The sequence below is a fragment of the Pogoniulus pusillus genome, chromosome 12, assembly GCF_015220805.1.
Source record: "Pogoniulus pusillus isolate bPogPus1 chromosome 12, bPogPus1.pri, whole genome shotgun sequence".
Classification (NCBI taxonomy): Eukaryota; Metazoa; Chordata; class Aves; order Piciformes; family Lybiidae; genus Pogoniulus; species Pogoniulus pusillus.
In genome coordinates this window covers 20503193-20515312 of record NC_087275.1, presented here as the reverse complement: position 1 = coordinate 20515312, position 12120 = coordinate 20503193, and the positions used below count along the sequence as shown (strand labels likewise).

Below are 12120 nucleotides of genomic sequence, written 5' to 3'. Positions count from 1 at the left end.
CTGGTAGTGCACCCCTCTGTCCCCTCACTCATAGAAAGCAAACTAAAACATACTGTTTTCTCCAATCCATGGTAGCTTGGATTCTCTGCTTCTTTTTTTTTTCCAATGAGAGGGGCATTATACATTACAACTACCTGAAGCAGTAAAGACAGATCTAGTGAGGAATTCTTTTTTTGCTATTGCTGTGACACTTAAGTCAATCCTATGACATAGTCAGTGACCTGAGACACTGCATGTGGCATGTTTAAGTAATTTCTCAGTAACACAGATTTGTATTTTAATCACATTTTATATCCATTAGTGGTAAGATTTACCACCATCATTTATTAATAATAGGCTTAGTTGGTTTTTTTTTAATGAACTTCTCAGGATTCTTTTGTAAGCTGATGAATAGTGCAGCCTTTTTGTGGTAGCAGCATACATCATGTATAAGTTATAAACTGGTCTGGCTTCACATGGGATAGAGTTAATTTTCACAAGAAGCCAGGATTGGACATAGACAGGAGACCTGAGCTAATCTAACCAAGGGGGTATTCCATACCGTATGATGTCATATTCAGTATATAAACTGAGTGAGATGGCCAGAGGTGGGGGATCTGGAGGTGGGGGGGGATCATGGTTTGGTAACAGGCTGAGCATCAGGTTTTGGGTGGTGAGCAATTGCACTGTGAATCATTTGCTTCATATAATCTTTTATTACAACTATTATTATTTCTTTTCTCCTTGTGTTGTCATATTAAACCGTCCTTATTTCAACCCTTGAGTTTATACCTTTTTACTTCCCGTTCTCCTCACCCCACCAGGATGTGAGCAAGTGGCCACGTGGTGCTTAATTGCTCGCTGGGTCTAAATCACAACATAGACTAAAGAGCCAATTCTCAGATCACCTGCAAAAAAGAAGATAATTACTTCTAGCAGATATATAATTGACTTACTTTCCTACTACCATGGAGCAAGGTAGTAAATTCTTACAGGCTAGCTTGAACAGAACTGTAGGAATGATGCCCATGAAAAAAAAAGAAACTTGAATATTGCTGATTTCTCTGTGTATGTTCTCAGATATCTAAACTTCAGTTCATGCTGCAAAAATTGCTTAACTTAGAACCCGATTTTCCTCTTGCATTGAGATCTGATCAGGAGCACTCTATTGAGTTGTTGGGACACCCTGCAGCATGGAGCAGACTGTGCTGTGAGGCATATAGAACATGGGAGATTTCTGCACTGCAGTTTGATTTGTGCTTATTGTACTCTTGGACACATCCAAGGGTAACTGTTTCTCAAGTATATGAGTTGCGTGCATTAAAGTGCTTTTATGCTAATGAATAAAGTGGGGAGTTCAGTTCTCTGCTTTTAAGTTAGAATGAAGCAATACAGAGGTACTTCAGTTATAACAGTGACATTTCCAAGAAACCAGATCTTCTCAGTTCTTGATATCTACAAGCATATATTAACAACACTAAGTATAAGCAAACATGCTGAATTAATCTAGATTACAGTTAATAATCTTGCTTCCTTCTTTCTTTCCAGTATTAATGTCCCTTCCATCATCCTATTAAAATCAGAACAAACCCATATTAATTTATTTAGTCAGCATGAGACCATCAGAGTTGCTTAGCCTCAGAGAGGTGACTTGGCATAACTAAGCTTTATATATCTGATTCAAGTGTTTATCAATGTCAAGAGAGATCTTGATAAAGCTGAACGTGCCAAATGGGTAATCAAGAGTTAAATGATTGAACTGTTCCTTCTTGTGGACAGGTGTATTGCAGGAATATATACCCCAGTTAGGTATAATGATACTGGTGTAAGAACAGTGATTTAGAGCATATTTGAAAGTGAGCACAGGAGCTGGTTCTTCTCATACCTGTATGTCTGTTGGAGCCAACGATGTTTTAATTCCCATACTTTTCTCCAAATGAGCTGTTTTTCATCAGTGTTGATGGTAGTTTAGCCAGTTTGTGAAGTGCAGGAGGATTAGGTGTGTTTGTCTCTAACCACAGTTCACAAAAGGCAACCTACAACCTTTTCTTTTTGTTGTTGTTCTTTTTCAGAAACATCAGAATCATGGAGGGGCTCTTGCATTACATAAATCCAGCACATGCCATTTCACTTCTAAGTGCGCTGAATGAGGAGCGTCTAAAGGGGCAGCTGTGTGATGTTGTTCTTATAGTAGGAGATCAGAAATTTCGAGCTCACAAAAACGTTCTGGCCGCCAGCAGTGAATACTTCCAGACTCTCTTCACCAGTAAGGAGAATGAGTCTCAGTCAGTGTTTCAACTCGACTTTTGTGAGCCAGATGCTTTTGATAACGTTTTAAACTACATTTATTCCTCATCCTTGTTCATTGAGAAAGGCAGTCTTGCAGCTGTGCAAGAACTAGGCTACAGTCTTGGAATATCCTTCCTTACAAACATTGTTTCTAAGAGTCCTCAAGCTCCTTTTCCAGCTTGCCCTGTTAAGAAAATAGTGTATCAAGATGAAGACGAAGGTAACTCTCAGAAGAGAAGTGTCATTGTCTGTCAGAACAGAATTGAAGCACAAGCAAAAGGTATAAATCAAACGCAACATGATTTAAGCCATACTTCTAAACCTTCACCCTGTGTTGCTGTCAAAACTAGCAGTAGACCACAAGTAACAAAACCAGCTGAAACCCTTCACAACTTATCGCTGACTGAAAGGAGATGGCTGAAGGAAAGCCCTGTGAGCTATACCAAGGTTCATGAAACTTCTGGAACTGTGGAGGATCAGAGCAGAGGTGGTTTAGTGAAAAGGAGCACAGTACTGCCTCAAATGCCTTTAGCAGAGAAAGAAATTGCAAACGATGACCCAGGAAGCAGTGGTCAGCTTTTAAGAGGGAAAGGTGCAGAGATGTCACTGAAAAGACCACGTCCACCAGTCTTGTCTCTGCGTGGCTCATCAGAATCTGCATTTTTGTTGCGAGAGGCTGGAAAAGGAAATGGTCAAGGTGAAGACAGGAATTTGCTATACTACTCAAAGTTAGGGCTAGTAATCCCATCTAGTGGATCTGTTCCAGAAAACCAAAGTATTGACAGAAGTGGGCCACTTGTAAAAAGTCTTCTTCGAAGGTCATTGTCCATGGACAGCCAGGTTCCCATTTACTCACCTTCTGTTGACCTAAAACCTTCACAAGTATCATCATCCTCCTCACCAGGAACTAATGATTCCCAGAAGACATTTAATGTTGTATCTCAAAAATCATCCTTGAAAGAGCCATCAGAGAAGTTAGTCTTAGATGAAAAACCACGGGTAATACACCCACATCGCCTTAGGTCTTTCAGTGCTTCTCAGTCAACTGATAGGGAGGTTGCTTCCCCTCTCACAGAGGTGCGAATTAAAACTGAACCTAGCAGTCCACTTTCAGATCCTGCTGACATAATAAGAGTTACAGTGGGTGATGCTTCAGCATCAACAAATAAAGACTTTCCTTTTAAAACTGAGGATGATCACAAGGAACCAAGTAGACTTCCAGCAAAAAGAAGATTTCAAGCTGATAGAAGACTACCATTTAAGAAACTGAAGGGGGTTGAGCAGGTGGGTGAGCAGGCGTCTCCTGGATCAGAAGAGAACTTTGAGGAAGGCTCAAGCCCTATGCACCTCGATGCTGATTTTCCTGATTCTGATGTCAGTAAAGATGAATACAGTGAGATGGAAGAAGCAAGACCAAACAAAAAATTCAAATGCAAGCACTGCCTTAAAATTTTCAGATCAACAGCAGGTCTTCATCGGCATGTTAATATGTATCATAATCCAGAGAAGCCCTATGCTTGTGATATATGCCACAAGAGATTTCACACAAATTTCAAAGTGTGGACGCACTGCCAGACACAGCATGGCATTGTGAAGAATCCCTCACCAGCTTCCAGTTCTCATGCTGTTTTGGATGAAAAATTCCAAAGAAAACTGATCGATATAGTGAGAGAGAGAGAAATTAAGAAAGCTCTAATTGTTAAGCTAAGACGTGGCAAGCAAGGTTTCCAGGGACAGTCTGCTTCACAAGCACAACAAGTCATCAAAAGGAATTTAAGGTCGAGAACCAAAGGAGCCTATATTTGTACCTACTGTGGGAAAGCTTATCGCTTCCTCTCACAGTTTAAGCAGCACATAAAAATGCACCCAGGGGAGAAACCAGTTGGAGGAAGTAAGGCTCCTAAGCAGAAAGATCATGCTCATATTGAAAGTCCAGCAGAAAGCAAAGAGGTTTATCAGTGCCGTCTCTGCAATGCTAAGCTCTCTTCACTTATTGAGCAGGGCAATCATGAGCGACTCTGTAGAAATGCTACTGTCTGTCCTTACTGCAGCCTTAGATTTTCTTCCCCAGAGCTGACGCACGAGCATGAGAGCAAGTGTGAATACAAGAAGCTTACTTGTCTTGAGTGTATGCGTAGCTTTAAATCATCCTTCAGTATTTGGCGTCATCAAGTTGAAGTTCACAATCAAAACACAATGGCTCCATCAGAGAACTTTTCTTTGCCTCTTCTGGATCACAATGGAGAAATAAGTAGTTCATCAAGACTGGCTCCTCAGTCAGAGTCCAACAAAATGAACAATTTTGTAACTGCAAAGGAAGATGGCGTATTCAGCGATTCATCGGAGCAGATAAATTTCGATTCTGAAGACTCCTCTTGCCTACCTGAAGACTTAAGTGTATCCAAGCAGTTTAAAATTCAGATCAAAGAAGAGCCTGCGGACGATGTAGAGGATGAGGTCACTGAAACGAGCAGAGAACCTAAGGAAGTGGTCTCCAACAAAGATGCTGGTTTGTGGCCCTGTGAGAAGTGTGGGAAGATTTTCACTGTACGCAAACAGCTGGAGCGGCACCAAGAGCTCTTGTGCTCTGTGAAGCCCTTTATTTGCCATGTGTGTAACAAGGCCTTCCGAACCAATTTCCGGCTGTGGAGTCACTTCCAGTCTCATATGTCACAGGCTGCAGAGGAGTCCACAAATAAGGAGCCTGATGTATGTCCACCAGCTAGTTCCCCATCACCACCACCCTTACCTCCACCCCCACCCCTCCCCAAAATCCAGCCTTTGGAGCCTGATAGTCCAACAGGCTTGTCTGAGAGCTCCACTACTACTGAAAAATTGTTTGTACCACAGGAGTCAGATACCCTCTTTTATCACGCTCCACCTCTCTCAGCAATCACATTCAAAAGGCAGTACATGTGTAAACTCTGTCATAGGACTTTCAAGACCGCTTTTAGTCTTTGGAGCCATGAACAGACACACAATTAGCTTTAACAGACATCTTGAAAAGCCGGTTCCGTGGAGGCTGAGTTCAGAGTCTCAGATATGTACTAGAGACTAGAAATCTAAGAGAATCAAGACAACGAAGATGATGAAAAATTTGGAATTTGAGATGCTGCTTGGATTTGAAGATTAAGGTAAACAAACTTCATTGCTAGCTGGAAAGCAAAGTGAATTAAAATACTGTGGTCTGGGAATCTAATAGAATAATCTGTATTTCATTTGACACTGAAATACGTTCACTTCTAAGTTGTGTGCATGGATCTTCATCCTGTGATGTTGGTGTGTGCGTGCGTATTATATACAAAGTTATATATTAAATGAAACAGCAACAGCAACTTGGATTCTAACTGTGAGTTTATAGTAGTGAAATACTGTAACCAACTTCATTAATTCATTTTCTTTTAAAGAAACCAACAGAGAAGCTCCATTATACATCGCTGCCATGCACTTGCAGTTAGGAAGGAAGTGGTTGGAGTGTCTTGCTGTATTGACTTAGGTCTTAGAAACTTTTAGCAATAACAAACCTCAAGTTTGAATAATCCTGATGTTTATTGGACACAAATGTTTGATATTTTAAGGGAACATAGAATTGTTTTGTTGTTATATGGAACTTGTGCAAATCAAAATAGAGTCTGAAGTCAGCAATATTATTACTAAGATTTTATATAAAAAGTGGCAGCAAGCCTGCTTTCAGCCATTTAATTATAAGTTTGTAAGGAAAGCTGGGGGGGTGGGGGGGATACTTCACTTTATATAATGTCCCAAAGACTAATTTAGATACTTCGGTAGCTAAAGTCATTGTATTGACAGCCATCGTAATGCAAATGGTACAGGTTATAATATCAGCTAAGACTGAATGGATGTCAGACAAGTTTCATAATTTAGTTTCCACTATTTGTACAACTGTTTGTAGTTCTAACTACAGAAGAATGTATAACAAATCAAAAAGATAAAGGAGAGGAAAAAAAAGAGAGTTCATTAAGGGACAGGAAGAAGAGTTGTATTCCTACAGACAGTGATAAGATTGGCCATGAGTACAAAGATATGTTTTAACAAAAACTAGAACTGTAAATATTTATATAGATACCTGTATAAATGAAGAAGTATGTATTTGAAATTTGTATTAAGCATACATATCCAGCTCTCAAAGCAGAGGAAAAAAATCATCACACTACAATCACTGCATTTTATGAATACAGTGCATAGAGTAATTCTTTCTGCCGCTTTCTATCATACGTGACACTGTGTTGCAACTTTCTGATTTGTTGAAAATGATGGTAATAATGGGCTGCAGGTTTTCTTTGTGGTTCCATTATTTTACCTCAAATCCTAACTGGAGCATTTAGTCTAAGTAAGGTCAGAGGTTATTTACCAGAAGCTATAGTAAAGGGTACAAAATCATTCTGTAAGGAAAGGAAATATTTACCCAGAGGTAGGTAGGAAACTAACAGTGAAAAGTTCTGTTAGAATTTAAACTCACTGGAGTGGTGATGGATTGCAGTGGATGCAAGTGATGCAAACAGTATTTGTGATGCTGAACAGCTTTACTCCGTGTGAGCTATGCGAGGAGGGCTGCATTTGATACTATGGAGCCAGAGTACAGTCTGTGTTTGTGGCCAGCAACGCGAGTTAGGTCACCGGTTTCAGGGGAAGCTGGAGCAAGGCTTTAATTCTGTATGTAACCATGAGGGGTTTTTTCAGCATCTCAAACTCAGAAAGAATTACAAGCTGACACCAGGATACAGCAGAGTTAAGCACAAGTGTAACTCCTAAGAATCTGAGGATGAGCATCCTTAGTTAGGCACACGCAGGAGCAGATTTTTCTCAGTGAAAACAGAAGTGTGCCACCACTTTTTTTTCAACAGATTTATTATTATTCCTGTAAGTTACTTTTAAAATAATTGGCTCAGGATAGACCCCTGATTTTTTTTTCAGCTACAAAAAAAAAAATCAAACCAAAAAACAACATTGCAATGTTAGCTGCAAGCCTCTTCTGTTTCACTTTTAAATTAGATTCTCAAATTGTTATTAAACACTTTTTATAGATACATGTGGTTCATTTTTGTCCTCTTTCAGGTAAATTGTAGCTGAATACAATTATGCTAATTTGTTAGAATATCAGTTAAACTGATACTGCTGTTTGCAATTTAAAGAAGGTACTAGTTTTATAGTGACATTTCTAGTTACTGACGTTGTTATTCTACCAAGTAAGCTTAAATTTCCTTCTTACCAGAAATAATTTCAAAGTAAAACGATTATTGCAATTAACCTGTTTAAACAAAATCAGAAAAGCATACAGCTTTGCTAAGCATCCTTTCAACGTGCTTAAGAAATCTGTGCATATAAAATAGGAACATGTTTTTAGTGAAGTGGTTCCTAAATTTTCACCAGTGATTCTTCTACACAACAGCCTGGAAGTTTATATGTAGCCTTTTAGAAATCAATGTCCTTTCTAAAGGAAGATGGATTCTAAGGGAAGTGCAGCTGTGTTACAGTCATATAATTTCCAACTGGGATTCTGCTATGTGATATGACAATAAATTCCACACACTTAAAATCAAAAGCTTGTGCAACATCTTTGAGGAAACCTTGACTGTTTTCCTAGTATTCTGTGTATTATTTAAAAAAAAAATAATCCATGAAATATTTTTGGTCTAAATAGCTTCCTTCTATGTTTTTCTTTAGGATTTGGGTTTGGGGTTTTTTTGGGGGTTTTGTTGGTTGGTTGTTGGTTGTTTTTTTTTTCTAAGTTTTGTTTTTAACTTTTGAGTGTGTTCTGTGTTTTGGGTTTTTCAAATTTTGGTTCCTGATCTTTAGTAAAGGAATTTGGGATTTAAATATGAGATGTTTATATAGCTGTTCTGGTTTTCTATTAGCTTTTATACAGTATCTTAAAAAGCCCTTGATAGAAGTGTTTATTTTGGAGGATACAGAATAAATATGCTTCCACTTATATAACTTTTAATATATGATTAAAAAGTTAAATTATGGAAAAGATGTTACTTGCTTCTTTATAAATAAAGGTCTTTTGAAAGAGTGTCTAGTTTGGCCACAGCCAAAATAAAAGGCAAATTTATTGATACAAAAGCCTGTCTTCATCATATTTTGTTTAATTCTGTAGATGTGTACTAGAGTTGCACAAAGTTAGAGGTCTTGTTAAATACAAAAAAAAGGGTTCTGCTTTTTTTCCTTTAAATTGTGACAGGAATGTGCAGATGTTTTAATATATAGATTAGAATCTTTAATTATTTCCTTTTTTTTTTTTTTTGGCTATGTTTATAATCTGTCACATAAATCTCAGAGAACTGTCCCCTGCTTCGGTGGAAGTATAGTGAAACCTTCTATTGCATGTAACAGGAGCAGAGTAGAGCCATGAAATGTATTTTGGTTTGGGACTGTTTTCTTTTCCCTTTCAGGCACTGTGTTGGCAAAGCATCTAAGCCTGTTATTAAATCCCATTAAGACGAGTCTGAATTTGTTTTAAACATGTGCTTCAGTTCTTTGCTAAATTGGGACCATGATCAACCTTGAAAGTGATCAATGGCAGAAAAACACATACAATTTTTATTTTAAGTCCTAGGACAAGAGCTGAAATGTGCTTTACATGAAAACTTTTTCCTTTTTTTGGCATGGGGCAGCAAAGCACCCTGTGACAGTTGAGCAGATAACCTGCTGAAGCAGAGGGTGACACTAGAGTTTTGTCTTGCATATTTCAGAATGGAGATCTAGCCTTATCTCTGAACCAAAACACAGCTGTCAAAGACGTGTTCTTGCATTTCCTATTTATACAGGCCTTCTAGTGACATCCAGTAGGGTTTTTTTCCTACTCTCTGCAAAGAGGTTGGGCTAGGTGACTTTTAAAGGTCCCTCCTAACCCAACCCATCCTGTGATTCTGATTTTTTTTTTGTTTGGTGTTGTTTGTTTTCCCCCAAGTAGGACATGCGGGTTTGGTCTGAAGCTACATGTACTCTGTTTTTGTTCCAAGCTTCCAGTGATAAAACTGAAAGTTCCTCACATGGAATAAGGACAGACTATGCCTAACTTCTTGGCACTAACAGTGAGAGTGCAAATATCTGGCATGAGCCTGTAATCTGGCATGTGCCTATACTGTTCAATAAAATTGTTTACATTTACCTACCAGAAGATTTAGGTAAAAAACAAAGCAAACTTAGGGTTTTTGGTTGTTTTTTGGGGTTTTTTGTTTGTTTGGGATTTTTTTTTATGTTGCTATTAATGAATCAGTGTTAAAATCTTTTTCTTTGTCATTCTTGTTGCTGAACACAGCCTGATAGTATTTTTTCAGTATAATTGCTCTTTGTTTATTTAAAATGACTTGTGAAAAATTGTACTATAACTGTTGTACATAAAGGGACACTGTCAAGAGGAAGATTGTATACAGTAAATGTCCTTATCTGTATTAAGAATACTGGATATTAATAAAATCAAATAATATAAAATCATTGAGCTGCTCAAATACAAATATGCCTATTAAGGGCATCCTCAATTTTTGCAAGGATGTCTGAAAAATGTATCAAAATTCTGTGGGTTGAGCTTGTTTTTCTTGCTGTTTTTTTTCTCTCACTATTCCAGAATAAAGGAGTCAATCCATTTTTCCTTTTCCAATTTCTCAGTGACACACATCACCTTCTAAAAACACAATCTTCCAACTGCTGCAGCAGCATCTTTAATTCAAATACATAAACCCAGAACAAACTCTCTTTTGCAATGTAACATGCAAAATTATATGCAAAATACATAAACCCAGAACAAACCCTCTTTTGCAATGTAACATTGTAAGGCTTATTCTTGACAGTGTCCCTTTTTAAAAAGCACTTTTAGTACTTGGATACAGGGGAATAGTTTCCTGCAGTTCCTAGAAATTGGAATCCAGTAAAATTGCTATAGAGTTTTCCAGTGAGTTACACGGAATCATTTGTCATGTTAAAGGATTATAGAGATAAGACAACTGAAGGTTTCATAATCCTGTATACCTTATAGTCATTCTGTATCAGTTCCATACACCAGGATGGGGTTTTACTTTTTTTAGGACTGAAACTTAATAGCTTAGGGTAAATTTTTCTTCAATGTAATGTAAATCCATTGCTGCTTTGTACAACTTTTTCTACCGTGTGTTTTCTTTACTTAGATCTTGACTAAGAAATGTTGGCGTCTAATAAACTTACACTTTGTTTCTTTTGAATTATTGTGTCTTCTGTTGGAATCTCTTGGCAAAGGGTCGTGTTATTGTGCTTCCCCTTGCATCTGTGGGATGGGAATTTTGCTTGTGCAAGAGCATCTTTTGATCTAGTAGTTGGATGTAAATGTTTTTTTGGATTTTTTTACATTCCTAAAATGATGGCTTTTTTATTTCTTTTACTAAGTGCCCCACTGACCCATTTAGTGGAAAGTACAAGAAGACCAACTGCTCCAGACTGTCTCTTTTAAACTTGAGCACAGCCCAAATTACGTTTCCTAGGCAGTCAGTGATTAACATGGGACTTTGTGGAAACAAGGTTACATCAACTGAGCACCTCTTTCATCTAAAACTCGATTGAACCAGATGTTTGAAAATACAGGGTCAGGAATATTTATGGTATTTTGCAGTGTTCTCATCAAAAGTAGTTTCTGCTGTGTGTATTTCCCTCTTCAAGAAACAACCCTGAATGAGAATGTAGTTTGCAGATTCCCATGATGCAGAAAATCATCTCTGTATATTTTGGGAACACAGTTTACTAGGCTCTTTTATTCAAAGTACACATAACCTACCTTGGAAAACTCCTAATCTACTTTTTCTTAAGATACTGGACTCCACATTTACTGTCCTTTGCCATTTTGATTTGCACAGTTTGATTGAACCCACTGGCCTTTCACGTTTAATAGAGAAGGCCTGAAGAGTTAATCTCCCAAGAGTTTCATTTAAAAATCACTGTGTAGCAAAGAATAGCCTTAGTGGGAAGGATAAGGTCTGCATCAAGAGTGTGTGCTGAACAGTTACCTGTGCTTCTTACTCTGGTGCTTGTCGCTGTATGTATGTGTGCTGTTGTGTCAGGGTGGGGCAATAGGTCAGGTGAAACACAGGGCAGAGCTGAAGTACAAGGTCTGCCAAATGATCAGAATGGAGAGTTGAAAGGGCACCACAAGCTGAAGAGGACTTGGATCTTTGAAAATAAGGATGAAGGGCTCCTGGCCTGTCTCTCTGTGAAATATGCCTGCATATCAGAAGTGAGCTGTAGAAAAGGCAAAGAAAGGGTGAGGAGCTGCTGACTCATTTACAGAATTGTAAATCAAAGGTTTGGCTCCCTGTTTCTGCTTTCAGCATAAAGAACTGCTCTTTCTGCATCCTGATCGTTCAACAATGTTTCCCCTACAAGCTTGCGCTGAGGGAAGTTCAGATCCTCAGGCTTTGAAAACTGCACATCCCGAGGGCTTCACCAGGCTTAGCACCTGTATATCTGGAGATACAGTCACAGTTCTTCCACCTGCATCTGTGGTTCTTAGAAAGAAGATGATCCAAAACCAGAGGAAAACCTATAGAGAAGTAAATACTGCCTTTCTGACCACCATCCTAATATCAGTTCCATGCTCATTGGCTTCATAGACATCTCTTGCTCTTCAGGGCACAGTGCCTGGAGTCCAGTTAATGTCAGAACAGACACAGCTGTTCCTGCCCATAGTGGGAAAGGTAAAGGCCTCCTCTGCATGGCAGCCCAGGGATGAAGTCAGCAAAGCAGCTGCTATTTGCTGCTGCCTCTTCCTCACTCATCAATCCACTGAGCAGCAAAATAACCATGAGAAGAAAACTTAGCTTTATTAGCTTGCATTCAGATTGTTTGTTTCATGAGGAATTTGAC

The 12120-nt window shown here is 38.5% G+C and overlaps 1 protein-coding gene across 1 annotated transcript; it reads left to right on the top strand.

Moving 5' to 3' along the window:
* Positions 1-2058: 2058 nt before the first annotated feature.
* ZBTB21 (zinc finger and BTB domain containing 21) lies at positions 2059-5925 on the top strand. The gene has a single exon (XM_064152166.1). The coding sequence runs from the start codon at positions 2065-2067 to the stop codon at positions 5251-5253; it is 3189 nt and encodes a 1062-aa protein (XP_064008236.1). The 5' UTR covers positions 2059-2064; the 3' UTR covers positions 5254-5925.
* The last annotated feature ends 6195 nt before the right edge of the window (positions 5926-12120 follow it).